The sequence below is a fragment of the Myxocyprinus asiaticus genome, chromosome 18 (assembly GCF_019703515.2).
Source record: "Myxocyprinus asiaticus isolate MX2 ecotype Aquarium Trade chromosome 18, UBuf_Myxa_2, whole genome shotgun sequence".
Taxonomy (NCBI): domain Eukaryota; kingdom Metazoa; phylum Chordata; class Actinopteri; order Cypriniformes; family Catostomidae; genus Myxocyprinus; species Myxocyprinus asiaticus.
The window spans coordinates 4,659,776-4,673,565 of record NC_059361.1 but is presented as its reverse complement, the minus strand read 5'-3'; the positions used below and the strand labels follow the sequence as shown (position 1 = coordinate 4,673,565).

Below are 13,790 nucleotides of genomic sequence, written 5' to 3'. Positions count from 1 at the left end.
GCAAATGAGCTTTTGATTTGCTGCAAATGTTTGCCAGAAGTTTGCAGCTCTTCACCGGTAGTGGTGAACCTCCGGCAAACCTTTGGCAACAATGGACAATTTGCCGCAAGTTTGCCACAAAGCTCATTTGCATGTGAACATTTTCAGTGGCGAATTTGCAGCAAGTTTGTGTCAAATTTGTCATGGACTTTCGATTTTCGTAAGGGTCCAGATTGTTTTTCACCAGGCAAAGTTGCAGCGCAGAGGCAATAAACCGCAGTAGTGTAACTCCATGCACATGACAATACTAGCGTTCACTGCATCACGTAAATGTAATCCTGCCTGGGCAAATATCGGCTTTGGAACTTAAATTACGTATTTTCTTTTGGTTGAATGATTTTATCATTTGAAGATCTATGTACAGTATTGTGCTATTTAGGCTCATAGCTGCTATTTCTTGTAGTGTTTGACGCAGATTCATTGGAATAAATGTAATTTTTTCCTGAGTCCCGACGAAAAACCGATTAACCGTTCTCGAACCCAAGCGGTTAACCGAATATTAAAAATGGTTAAATGTCACATCCCTTTACCAAATTGCTAACATGAAACATCAACATTGTCAAAAACATTGTGACATGCCATAATTATGTGCCATAATTTTCAATTATTCAAATGTCTTATGACACTACTTATGAAAAGTATTGAGTAATTCTGTATGCAAAAGATTGAACACACCATCACAGACAGGGCAGCAGGATCCAGGATGAGGAGAGGCCGGATTACTACAGCGGACTTCACACAGTGCTCTGACACAGTGAACTTGGCCCTCCTAAAGAGAGAAAGAGATGAAGACATGAGACATGTGGCAAATCTCTAAAAAACAGTGATTGAAAATAGGTGATGACCCACCGTGCATGTACAGTCCATGCAGGGGTCATTAGGGTGTTTCCACTGAGAGCCATGCAAGTGCCATACATTGTCTTCGAAACAACCTTCATATCAAACAAACAGACAAAAACACTTTGATGAGTATTAGCTGCTACTCTTAGATAGAATTACATGTTTTGAAATAAAAAAACTTGACGCAAAAGCCACATAATTCACACACACTTACTTCGACACCTGGGGCAGCACTGTCCACCAACAGTCTCCACCAAATTACAGTCAAGAGCCGGACAGGTCTCAGTGTTGCACACTATATTCCCTCTCTACATGCAAAACACACACACAAACAACCTCCAGAATTAGTAGCACTTTTAATGGGAAATATGTAACTCTACATCCTAACTTTATATCCAAGCTGATTGTATGACCTCCAGAAAGCAAACAAACACATATACAGCCCGTGTAGAGGAACCTACAAATGGCTTACTTTAAATGATTCTGCATATTAAGCTGGGATACGAGAAAGAATTTAAATATCTAAAAATACACATATCAATCTTGCAGCTTGGTGTCACTTATCACAACAAGGATAAAACCGAAATTCTCTGTAGATGTCATGGTCTTACGTTGCACACACAGTGTTTGCAGGGGTCACGGGCGACTTGGAGAGAGACGCCGTCTAGGAAAATTTGCCCCTCATAGTTACAACGGGAACAATCTCTGCAGCAGGAGCCAAATGGAAGCTTCACACCATCACGACACATCTGGGGACACTGATGCACGTCAGCACACGCTTGTTTCCCACCCTGATGAGCAAAATACAAAATATACCATTCTTTTTCCGCAAGTGAGCTCCAGTTTAAATTAAGCATTTGAAAAATAAAAGATCTTACTTAATAGTAACAAAAAAAAGTAATTTTAAAGTTATAAAATGCAGTTAAAAGAATACAAGAAGACGTGCTGAGTGACTCCAGCCAGGTCTCCTAAGCAACCAAATTGGCCCGGTTGCTAGGGAGGGTAGTCACATGGGTTAACCTCCTCATGGTCACTATAATGTGGTTCTCATTCTCGGTGGGGCGCGTGGTGAGTTGTGCGTGGATGCCGCAGAGAATAGCGTGGGCCTCCACATGCGCTACGTCTCCGTGGTAACGCGCTCAACAAGCCACATGATAAGATGCACGGATTGACGGTCTCTGGCGCGGAGGAAACTGAGATTCGTCCTCCGCCACCCGGATTGAGGTGAGTCACTACGCCACCACGAGGACCTAGAGCGCATTGGGAATTGGGCATTCCAAATTGGGGAGAAAAGGGGAGAAAATCAAAGAAAAAAAAAAGAATACAAGAAGAGAGAAATAAAATTTGAATAATATTAATAAAAGGGAAAACACAAAGAAATAGTGATTGGCTGACTTTACGCAACATCCGAGAGTAAGGGCACACTTGTTTTTTTTGTTTTTTTAAATCAATCTGCCTGGAAACAAAGTCAAGTTTAAAAGGTGCTGGGTTGAACCACACCTTTGAGGAGGAACTAATCACTGGATTTGTGAATGTTTTCCAGGTACGTGTCAACAAATCTTTCAAAGATACTCAGAGTTTACTTATAATCAGTAGATATCTACTATCAATAATATGTAATTATTTTGGATGAAAAAAATTTCTGATCACATTTCCAGCTATTTGTGCCATTGTTTGAATGATATTTTCTTCCTAGTGCTGAGCTATTATCACGGTACAATCTTTTTCAGATAAACCCATCCCTAAATGGCATGTAAAAACAAAACTGTGGTATGCTGCTTTACAACTCAGCCATGCAGTCTCTGTGTTCAAGTGTGTGATTCTTGGTCAGAATAAAATGCATTGTGGACCAGACTTTATAGCTGTTATTAAGAGGCATTTGGTGCCTGTTTTCTGTTTGGAATATGTTTGAAATTAATTGACGCTAAAGACAGGTGTAAACAGGGTCCAAAGCGTTTTGAGATTTGTCCACTTCAACCACATTCTGAGGTGGTTGAAACACACATGGCCAAATTGCGCTCGTAGTGTAAATGCTCATCCATTCGAATGCATTAGAACAGTGTTTCCCAACCTTTTTTGCAGTAAGTACACCCACAGCACCATCAGTAAGGCTGAAGTACCCCTTCATCGACATAAAACCAAAGATGTATACCAAAGATTACATAATTGGGGGGCCTGGGTAGCTCAGTGGTAAAAGAAGCTGGCTACCACCCCTGGAGTTCACTAGTTCGAATCCCAGGGCGTGCTGAGTGACTCCAGCCAGGTCTCCTAAGCAACCAAATTGGCCCGGTTGCTAGGGAGGGTAGAGTCACATGGGGTAACCTCCTCGTGGTTGCTATAATGTGGCTCGTTCTCAGTGGGGCGCACGGTGAGTTGAGCGCGGATGCCACGGTGGATGGCGTTAAGCCTCCACACACGCTATGTCTCCGTGGCAACGTGCTCAACAAGCCACGTGATAAGATGCATGGGTTGATGGTCTCAGACGCGGAGGCAACTGCTATTCGTCTTCCGCCACCCGGACTGAGGCAAATCACTACGCGACCACGAGGACTTAGTGCGCATTGGGAATTGGGCATTCCAAATTGGGTGAAAAAGATTACATAATTTAACATTATCATTAATGTTAATTATTATTAATGATAATATTCAATTATATTTCAGGTATATTTTAGTTATAATGTCCATTTTGCTTACATTGGAAAAAAACAGGCTCTTAGCTAATGTAGGGGCGCTTCTAATTTGGTACATTACAAAATATTAATTTTGCAAATTTTATTTGATCATTAGTTTGCCATAATTTTGGTCACATTTTAGCTTTTTAAAAATGAATTCCATGTATTCCATCAATAAATATGATGTTTTGGAATTGAACATAATATATTGCGTACATATGTTTTATTACATGTTTATTGTTTACATGCATAATTCTGTATATTTACAAGTATTAACACTGATATGTAGAACAAGAGCTTAAACGGTACTGTCTCTTTAAGGCTACTGGCAGCAGTTCAGCCAGTGAGCGCATATAAACGAGAGAGAACGCGCACGGTTTCTTTAGCGCATCCCTGCTATGCGTGATTAGAATGAATGTTTCTTTTGTTGTTGTTTTTTATCAAATGACTGTAAAGAACAGAAAGGGTATTAAAAGAGACACTATTCAATGACAAATGGATTGCGTGGATCTCATCTTTGGAAACACATTACACGGGATGAGTCAAAGCAAACTTTTACTCTCAACATGCAGTGAAAGGATCTCGGTGCCAAACTTCAAATAAAGTAAAAGTTAGATATCTGGATTGTTTAAATGAAGATCACGATTAACTAGAAAATCTGTATTTTTACTACTCATCACTAATTATATTCTTTTTATTTAAAGCCATCTTTTCATGTACCCCATGGAACCTGCTTACACTCCCCCGGTTAGGATAAAACAAGAGTTTTAACTTTGCCGGTTATGTGCGACTAGGAAATAACCGTCCAATTGGAAACTTTGAAAAAGCGAATACATACACAAGCATGAGAACTTCACGAAATTCTTTAGTGTGAGTGATATTAACATGCAGAGACACAGACGAAGCTCAGGTAGTACAGGCACTCCACTAAAATTCTGCTCTAAACATCTTGTTTGCGCATCGATTAAATACGTTGCACTATTGTTGCAACTTATTATCATATGCTGGCACACTGACGTAGTTATTGATGAATGCAGTCATGAATTCAGAGACACTCCCCTCGAAATGTAAACACAAGTATTCAAAAGAGATGCATTTTATGACCAGGTTTAAACTGTAATTTGTCTCGCTTCTGCACTTGTGATTGGATTGGCCAAAATGCAACTTAACATCATGGCCTAGCTTAAAAGCCTGGCTACATGAGACTGGGGTCATCTCATCTACTATGTTGTCAGAGGAATATGTGATACTTTAATATGTGTGTGCAAGGAAGAGAAACACACCTGACATGTGCAGGTCTGGCAGCCATCGACTGTGCTGTAAGAGCCATTGTACGGTTGACCGTCAACATCACATGCTGAGAAGGACAAATCATTATAAAATACATTTCAGGCAAAAATTACTTTCAGAATTTCAGCGTAAACATTTCCAGAACCATTCCAGCCTCTAAAAAGGATTTAAAAAAATCATTATCTCAATCTATTTTGTTTCGTTTGTTTTTGTGAGTGCATACCGGAGCAGGTCGGGCAGCACTCCCCAGGTCTCCTGTATGGATTGGGGCACAGGGTGGGTGGACACTGAATGGGGTCACATGACACCCGACTGTTCTGCAAAGAAACACACATTCCAGTTAAATGCATGGAGGCAGAGCTTAGATAGTCCTTTTCATTAACATTTTTTTTTTTTATAAAATAACTATTAATTTCATTAAAAATCTTTATTTAGGTCAAAATTGTTTAGTGTGGTGGAAAGGACACAACTGTGGGACAGTCGTAATTTCAGAAAAATTTATAGAAATAATTTTACCACAATAAATATTGAAATAGTTTGTTTATTTTTATAGTTTAATATTTAAAGTCTGGGTCTGGAACAAGGCTAAAACAGTAAAATCTACACATAAAAAGTAATTTGAAAAGTACCAAAAAAGTCAGTTTAAACTCTGGTGCATTTTTGGGCTACCGCCCATAATTTTTCACACTCAAATTTAAAAGCTCACCATTCACACATACTGTGGACTAATTCCAAAAAATTGGTCTCTTGTTTCAGAGAACCACCCAAATAAAATTAAAAGACTCCAATTATTCATAAATATTATCATATGTGTTTATAATCTTATGATAAACATAGTTTTTTTTTAATTATTTTTTTTTAAATAAAATACAAATAAATTGTTGTCCTAATTTGTAAACCTGTAATTCTGGTTCTGTTCACTCTACCTCACTTTGAAAAGTCTAATTTTATTCCACTAGATTGCAGAAAGTACTAGAAAAAATATTTTTTTTCTCTTTCACATTCCATCACGATATACAGATCTGAAATGTAGGTGGCGCTCTAATGCATTTTAGTCCTCACAGATGTGCTCGTCCATAGACATTCAGTCTAATTTTTAGTTCAAGCACCACCGTTGTTGTTTGATCAAATATCTCGGCCTCTGAGTGGACTAGAAGCTTAATCTAGGTGTCATTAGAATGCTGAGATCCTCCCCTTTGCCTTTGATGATATATAACATGTTATCATTAATAGTTGAAAACATTTGTTTTGCATGCTTTTCCTTCTGGACTGCATATTTTGTTCTGGACATCTAAGATAAAACATTGGATTATCCAGCAAAGCAAAGTATAGTATATATACAGACAAGTATAAAATGGCTCATTGTTTAGAAAACTACCAAAGGTAAAAGCAGATATACATTTTTTTGGCTATTTGGGGCTTACAGGAGCAGTTATCGGAGAATAAAAGAGATGTTTGTATTTGATGACTTACAGAAATCATATTTCACTTTGTGATTCTTTTGAAAAACCTTCGAACTGTGGTATTAGGGCAACAAAATAAACTTTACAGTCACATTCCTGAGAGTGAGAGCTTTAATTTGATATATGACATTTCCATTTAGGTGCTATGTGAAGAACTCTTATATTCATTACCTCTAGAGGGCACTAATTTTCAAAGCAAATGTTTTTAGGCCTTATTTTGTTATTTTAAGTAACATAAATGCAGAAGTGATGCTTATCTCTAAAAAGCTTTCAGATGATACCTCATATGCCTGACTCATGTATACGGAGACTTTAACGTTTTAAGCGTAAACTTTTTCCGTGACATAACGCCCCCTTTGGACCCGCAGTTTAAGGGGTGTGACCTTCATATAAAAAAAGATAAACATTTAAATATGTTATTTTTATCGATTGCTATCGCTTTATAGCGTCGCATCTGGTTAGTACAGTATTGTATTGTATTGCAATCTATTCTATTCAATTCTATTTTATTCTATATATCATAGTAGGAACTTCTAATTATAAGCTAATTCTAATAACTATTGACTAATTGTAACCCTAAAATGCACTTTTGGGAATATTTAGATTACAATTAAAAATTTATTTAGCCCATTTATGAACATTTTTCCTTAGGAGAATGTTCAAAGGAGATGGATTTGTCAGGTTTTAGACATGTGTCCAGAAATGTCATCCCCACAAGTTGAGTAAAAGCTGACCCTTGACCCCGGACACAAACACATAAGACTCACAGAACAGGAGCATTTGAGACAGGGGTTCGATCTAGATGCAAACACATCACCGTTCTCATGGATTTCACCCTCATGTTCACATCCTAAAGATTACAGACAAAGAGAAAACAAACACTCCTTTTATAAAGCACTACACCACATGTGTAAAATCAACAAGAATGAACCTTTTTATTAACAAAACGTGATGTGATGATGTGAATGTACACTAACAAAGACACAGGAAAAAGTACCATGGTATTGGCATGTTTTTTTTGGACATGGTACCATGGTAATACCACCATGGCATCATGGAGAACCATGTAAATATATATCAATATAGTAATCATTCAGTACCAATGGTAATCGGGTCAATGACGTGATGCTCATTTTTTTCTTATTACTTCAGTACACCTCTACAATAATTTAGATGTTTTCAATTTAAGAGTTTAAAGTAATTTTGATATTTTTTCTGGAGCTTAAAGTAAAAAATGTCTACGTGGTGTAACCGTCTCAAGACAGTACAAAATAAAAACTATAAAAAAAAAAAAAGTATATATTTAAAAAATAAAAATATAAAAAAAATATAAAAAATTAATATTCTCATTAAAAGCTGAAATTTAGAAAAAAAAATGTTAGCTTTACCAGTTTGTAATATTATTATTATTATTATTATTTCTTAAAAAATAAATAAGCATTTGAACAATTGTGCTATAAAATATTATTAATATTTGAAAAATCAAAGTCAGGTGTTGCAACCAACATGCAGGTAGCCATTCTGTTGTCATGTGATAAACATAAAATAAAATAAGACAGTGAGGACCCCTTTAGACCCTCATGGCAAACTATAAGATATTGACATTTTTATAAAAAGGCACATTTTGTATCACTTATGCAATAACCATAAGAAAACTTCTTGATATTAATGACTCAAAAATTCATGATACTTGTAAAAAAATATACTGTATATTTTTTTCCTTGAAAAATAGGTTTGAAAACTGTGTACAAGTGTACAAGTTGTGTATTTAAATGGATAGTTCACCCAAAAATAAAAATTAAAAATGAAAAGCATACGATAAAGTTTGGTGAGAAACAAACCAAAATCTAATGCTTTATTTAGTGAAAATGTTCACTGACCGTTGATCTCCTGTGCATGTTCATGATAGGGCACGAGAGCAAGAGTTCACACAGACCCCTCACGACATTGGGGCGTTCAAGTGAAAACTTGTTTTGTTTATCTAAAAGCAGGTCCTCCACAGCGATAGTGACAACAGAACACAACACAACTGCACACAAAACAGAGAACAGAACTTACTAAACATGTCTGAAGAGTTTGTAGACGAAGAATCGATGCATTTCTATGCCCAGCCTTATTTTTTTGAATGGAGTATTCAGAAATCAAACAGAAACATAGAGGAGGCTACAGGCAGCCACAGTTACACCGTGTCCTAACTGGACAGAAAACGACACATGATAAAAGGTAAATGTTCAATGGTAATCAGAGTTTTTGTCCTAACCAGCCATGACCAGTGATGGTAAATTCTGTAGATTACTTGTTTTCTATTTTCAGCATTGCGTGGGTAACTCCATCCACTGTGAACTAACACCGGTCCAAAAACGTTAAAAAAACAAAACAAAAACTATGTCGCTATCGCTATGGTGGACCTTTTTTAGATGAACAAACGAGTTTTCGCTTGAACGCCCCAATGGGTGCGTTAACTGTTGCTCTCTTGCCCTATCATGAATGCGGAGATCAACGGTCAGTGAACATTTTCACAAAATAATACATTCAATTTCAGTTTGTTTTGTTTATCGTATGCTTTCATAACAATCATGAGTCTCATAGAATAATTTATTAGACTTCTGAATTATACTTTTGTGTTCTTTTGAAGCTTGAAGAGGTGGTCACCATAAACTGCCATTGTATGACATCACTGAGCACAACATTTTTTTCACAATTTCTCCTTTTGTGTTAAGAAAAAGAAAGTCATATAGCGTTATAACAGCACAGGGGTGAGAAAACAATGACTGAATTTTCATTTTTGTGTGAATTAATCCTTTAAGGTGCAAGGAAAATATTTTAATACCTTTTACTTGAAGGTTACACCACTTGACATTTTTAAATTCATCACATTTTTGTATATTTATTTTTGGTAGAAAATGCTATAATTGCATTTATAAACACAGACACAAAGACTGCATTTTTATGAACTTTTATAAAACTAGATTTTACTAACTAGATCACCTTGAACAACCTTATTTGTCAATAACCTATTTGAAAGTACCATGCTATTACCATGTGATACCATCAATATACCATGGTACAGCCACAGCACATATTTTTAAGTTTAAGAGTGTGTGTGAGTGTTTATGTGTGTGTATGGAGGTGCATTGTAGGTACTTGTTTCGCAGAGAGGACAGCAGGATCCCAGAGGAACAAATGTTTGTAAACAAGACAGTGATGAGCATGAAATCACATCACATTCCACTCTTCTACTCTATACAATAAAACACAGATAATGTATATCACAAAGTATTTAATATGACAGTAGTGCCGAGGTAAAGATAGAAGATCAAAGACTGAATCTTTTTTATTTCATACCCCACATGTACACTTAGAGCAGTCATCTGGACTGAAGACATCCCCATTGCTATAGATATTGCCATGAAAGCTGCATTCTGTAATCAGAGACACACATACAGTGTATTGTGCAGGAATGGGGAGCCCCTATGCAACAGTCTGAGATAAGAATATAAGATGGATCTGGTGTGTATGCAAGCATGTTTCCTGCCCACATCAGAGATCGCCAACTCTTATCGACACAATGAACTCTAAAATATGTCTGTGATTGTGCATGAGTGACTTTTAAGACATAGTCTAGATGTCTGAGAGTGAGTTCAATGCGGTCAAACTTCAAATTTCATTGTGTTTTGATTTGAAAATAAAAAAATGTAATTTTGTTTTTTGGGGGATTTTATCTCCTTTTCTCCCCAATTTGGAATGCCCAATTCCCAATGCGCTCTAGGTCCTCGTGGTGGCGTAGTGACTTGCCTCAATCCGGGTGACGGAGGACGAATCTCAGTTGCCTCCGCGTCTGAGACCGTCAATCCGCGCGTCTTATCATGTGACTGGTTGAGCGCGTTACTGCGGAGACGTAGCGCGTGTGGAGGCTCACGCTATTCTCTGCAGCATCCACACACAACTCACCATGCGCCCCACCGAAAGCGAACCACATTATAGTGACCATGAGGAGGTTAACCCAACGTGACTCTACCCTCCCTAGCAACCGGGCCATTTGGTTGCTTAGGAAGCCTGACTGGAGTCACTCAGCACGCCCTGGATTCGAACTTGCGACTCCAGGTGTATTAGTCAGCGTCTTTTCTTGCTGAGCTACCTAGGCCCCCGATTTAATGACTCTTAAACTGTCAAACACTACAATCATCAAGTAAAAAAGTATTATTACATGGCTCTCGATTACCTGATTTGGATTGGTCAGTTATGGCATTCAACGGGCATATATTTCTAAATAATGACTGTTGTAATTAAACAATTAAAACTCAAATCAATATTTTAGGTCCTTGTATTTATTTATTTGGTATCCATGTGTTAAAATCAGCCAGCCGGTCAATATCACTAGTGTTGGGTAAATTATTTTTAAAAGTAATCCGTTACAAGTTACTCTATTAAAATATAATCAGATTACTTTACTGATAACTTCATTGAAAAGTAATCACATTACTTACTACTCAGTACTGGGTAGATTACTTCTGATTTGTAATCTGGCACTGATTACAAATTACATGAATACAATTGTAGTCAGTAATGTAATTTCTTGGATTACATTTTTGAGGTAATATAATCTGATTTCTTTTGGATTACATAATTCTTGTTTATTTGATGTCACATGCATTTGAGTAGGATAAGCTATTACCATTTTGAAATAATGTTGCTTAAATGCATTAAAGAAAACTTGCTTAATGGATAAAAATTACATGACAAAAATTGCAATCAGTAACGTAATCTCGCAGATTACATTTCTGAGGTAATCTAATCTGATTACTTCCAAACTTAACTCTTTAATTTGATGTTACATGCATTTCTTATGAGAGTTTCTAGAAATATGGACCGGTTCCCATTTTACAAACACCATCCTTGTGTGGTAAGAGATCAGACCAGTTATATTTGAGAATTAACGTCACAAAAACAGCCTTAAAGTTATCATTAAAGCAAAAGTGCATTCATTTACATTTTGAAGCTGTGCACAAAAGCAACTAACGAAACTAAAATTTACGGCAATCAATAAATTATGAACAATTTACTGCCATTGCTTAATTAACATGTAATCAAATAATCCATAAAAAAGTAACTGTAGTCTGATTACGAGTATTTTAAAATGTAATTTAATCCAATTACAAGTACTTGATTTTAATAATCTGATTACATGAATACTGACTTTTTGAAGGTAAAAAGATTAGGTGTTTATGTGTTGTTTTCCACAGTTTTATTTAATGAAAAATACCTTTGTCCTAAGAACACATTTTAACCTTTCAGTAAAAATCTGCCTTTATAATATAGTTGTCTCTTGTCTGAATGTATGCCAGTGTGGTTTGATTGTGTTCGCTTTTACCGAAAAGCTATAACAAAAATATGATGATAGTGAAAATTTACTTTGGAGTATAGAATTCACAAAACTGAATTTTGACTCCAAATCTAATAGTTACTGAAATATAGCCCTTGTGACAACTTCCCCGTGTGACAACTACAGTATCCCCGATCTCACTTATATATTGTTTACCTTCATTTTATGGGTTTGGTATCATGTGTGATAACCAAACTCATAACACTCACATAATGATAAGTAGCATAAGTCAACACACCTGTCTTGGCCCAAATGATCCATTTTACCATATTTAATCACGTTATTCAATGGTCAGCCGAACAGATCCCACCCCAATGTCACGCCATCTTTGAGCCATTGAGCACGTTTAATTGCATGATCTTACACGGATTATGCCTAACATGCCGACAAAGTCTAAGGTTGTGTAAACACCTTAAACGATTTCCCTTTATTGGGGTAAGATCATAAACGGTTTAAGAAATAAACACTTCAGCTTTAAAACCAATTGGTTGGTTTATATGTATGATGTAGTTATTTTGTGTTTTTATTCATAATGATCATGCAATGGAGGTTAGATTACTCACCACTTGAGTGGTCACACTGAACCTTCCCATTGGTGCACAAACACACTGTGCGACTGTCAAGCGACCAACGAGAGCCCTCCTCCATCTGTCGGCCTTCCCAAACACACTTCTGCCTCACACACTCGTGTGTTTCCAAGTGCTTGACTCGCGCCTGCAGGATAGCGTTCTAAACACACACCCATAAAAGAGGATAATTAAAACAAAAAATAAATTGTTTAAAATGATAGATTGGAGGGTTACATTTTGTAAATTACTACAGTACAATATTTGACACAACAAATGACTACGCATTGTGCTGTATTGTGAGATAATAGTGTAAATAGTTAATTGAAAACCCTAATAAGTTGACTTTACTCAAATGTACTGAATAGGGTTAGGCAGTTGAGTTAATTGAGTAGTGGCGTCTCCAAAACTTGTGTAATTAAGTTCACTTAACTTGGTGATCATATAGAAGGAACTTAACTATTTAAGCTAAGGTAACTAGCTGTGAGTAGACTTAACTCAGATTTGCTATTTAAATGTTCATGTTTCTACTAAATATTTTTAATTGAATGGGCTCAAATTGAGATCATAGACTACAATAACAAGACTTAAATAATGAAGATTATAACTGATTCTAGGTCAGTCATTCAATAAACGTATTACTCCAAATGCACAGAAATGCATTGTAAAACAAAAGAAATAATACAACAGAAGACAAAAAACTCTTAATAAAATCTTAATAAAAATGATGTAAATGCCCCATGTCCCTTTGGCCAAGGAAACATGATTATATAATTCAAGCGCTTGGCATTATGGGTATTCCACATAGCTTAAATTTTGTAAGTTATTAACACTTAAAATCTTAAGTCTATGGATTTTGATGAAAAATAAGTTCAAGGAACATAGATATTTGAGTCATGAGCCCAAAAATTAATTTTTCCAGTAACATTAGGGTTTACAGTCTCGTGTTTCGTTTTAATAATAGTTATGGTGATTAGTGTTCCCTAATTTATTTTTAATGACTTTTAATATCCCAGCCAGTGTAATAGAGTTAAAAAACAACACAACTGTTAAATGGGAAAAAAGCTCTTAAATTTGATCATGGCTTGAAATCTAAAATATAGCATTATGTGTATCATGGCAAGCGCTTTTAACATTTAGTAATTAAATTAATTTAAACTTACTAGATCTAATTTTATATTACTAGTACTTCTTTTTTTAGTAAGTATTAAAATAGTGATTAGTAGGCCTATCTTTTTATATTATAACCCTCCTATGGCCCCACGGCCATTTTTGACCAGAAGGGTCAGATGTGTAACCCCCTATTTTTTATTTATTTATTTATTTATTTTGATGATGATGATGATAATGATACCATTTCTTCTTTCCTGAATAAAATTAAGCATTTCTTTTGGGATTTTATGCAATTTTGATCTTATTTACATGTACATTTCTAAATTTTACCATTAATATGCATATACAAATAAGCTAATTTCTTATAAAAAAAAAATTATTTTTTTATTCAGAACCTATACTTCTATAAGTTGAAACATGAAGA

General features: G+C 35.9%; 1 protein-coding gene across 1 annotated transcript in view; it reads right to left on the bottom strand.

The window, feature by feature from the left end:
• LOC127455822 (kielin/chordin-like protein) overlaps positions 1–13,790 on the bottom strand; it is a 90,547-nt gene that overhangs the window by 67,153 nt on the left and 9,604 nt on the right. The window contains exons 5-14 of the mRNA XM_051723976.1: positions 12,251–12,416; positions 9,650–9,726; positions 9,449–9,545; positions 7,072–7,154; positions 5,065–5,158; positions 4,835–4,908; positions 1,491–1,670; positions 1,094–1,187; positions 889–971; positions 715–808 (exon numbers count right to left, since the gene is read on the bottom strand). Of these exons, the coding sequence (XP_051579936.1) occupies positions 715–808; positions 889–971; positions 1,094–1,187; positions 1,491–1,670; positions 4,835–4,908; positions 5,065–5,158; positions 7,072–7,154; positions 9,449–9,545; positions 9,650–9,726; positions 12,251–12,416 (1,042 nt within the window). The remainder of the gene's footprint in view (positions 1–714; positions 809–888; positions 972–1,093; positions 1,188–1,490; positions 1,671–4,834; positions 4,909–5,064; positions 5,159–7,071; positions 7,155–9,448; positions 9,546–9,649; positions 9,727–12,250; positions 12,417–13,790) is intronic.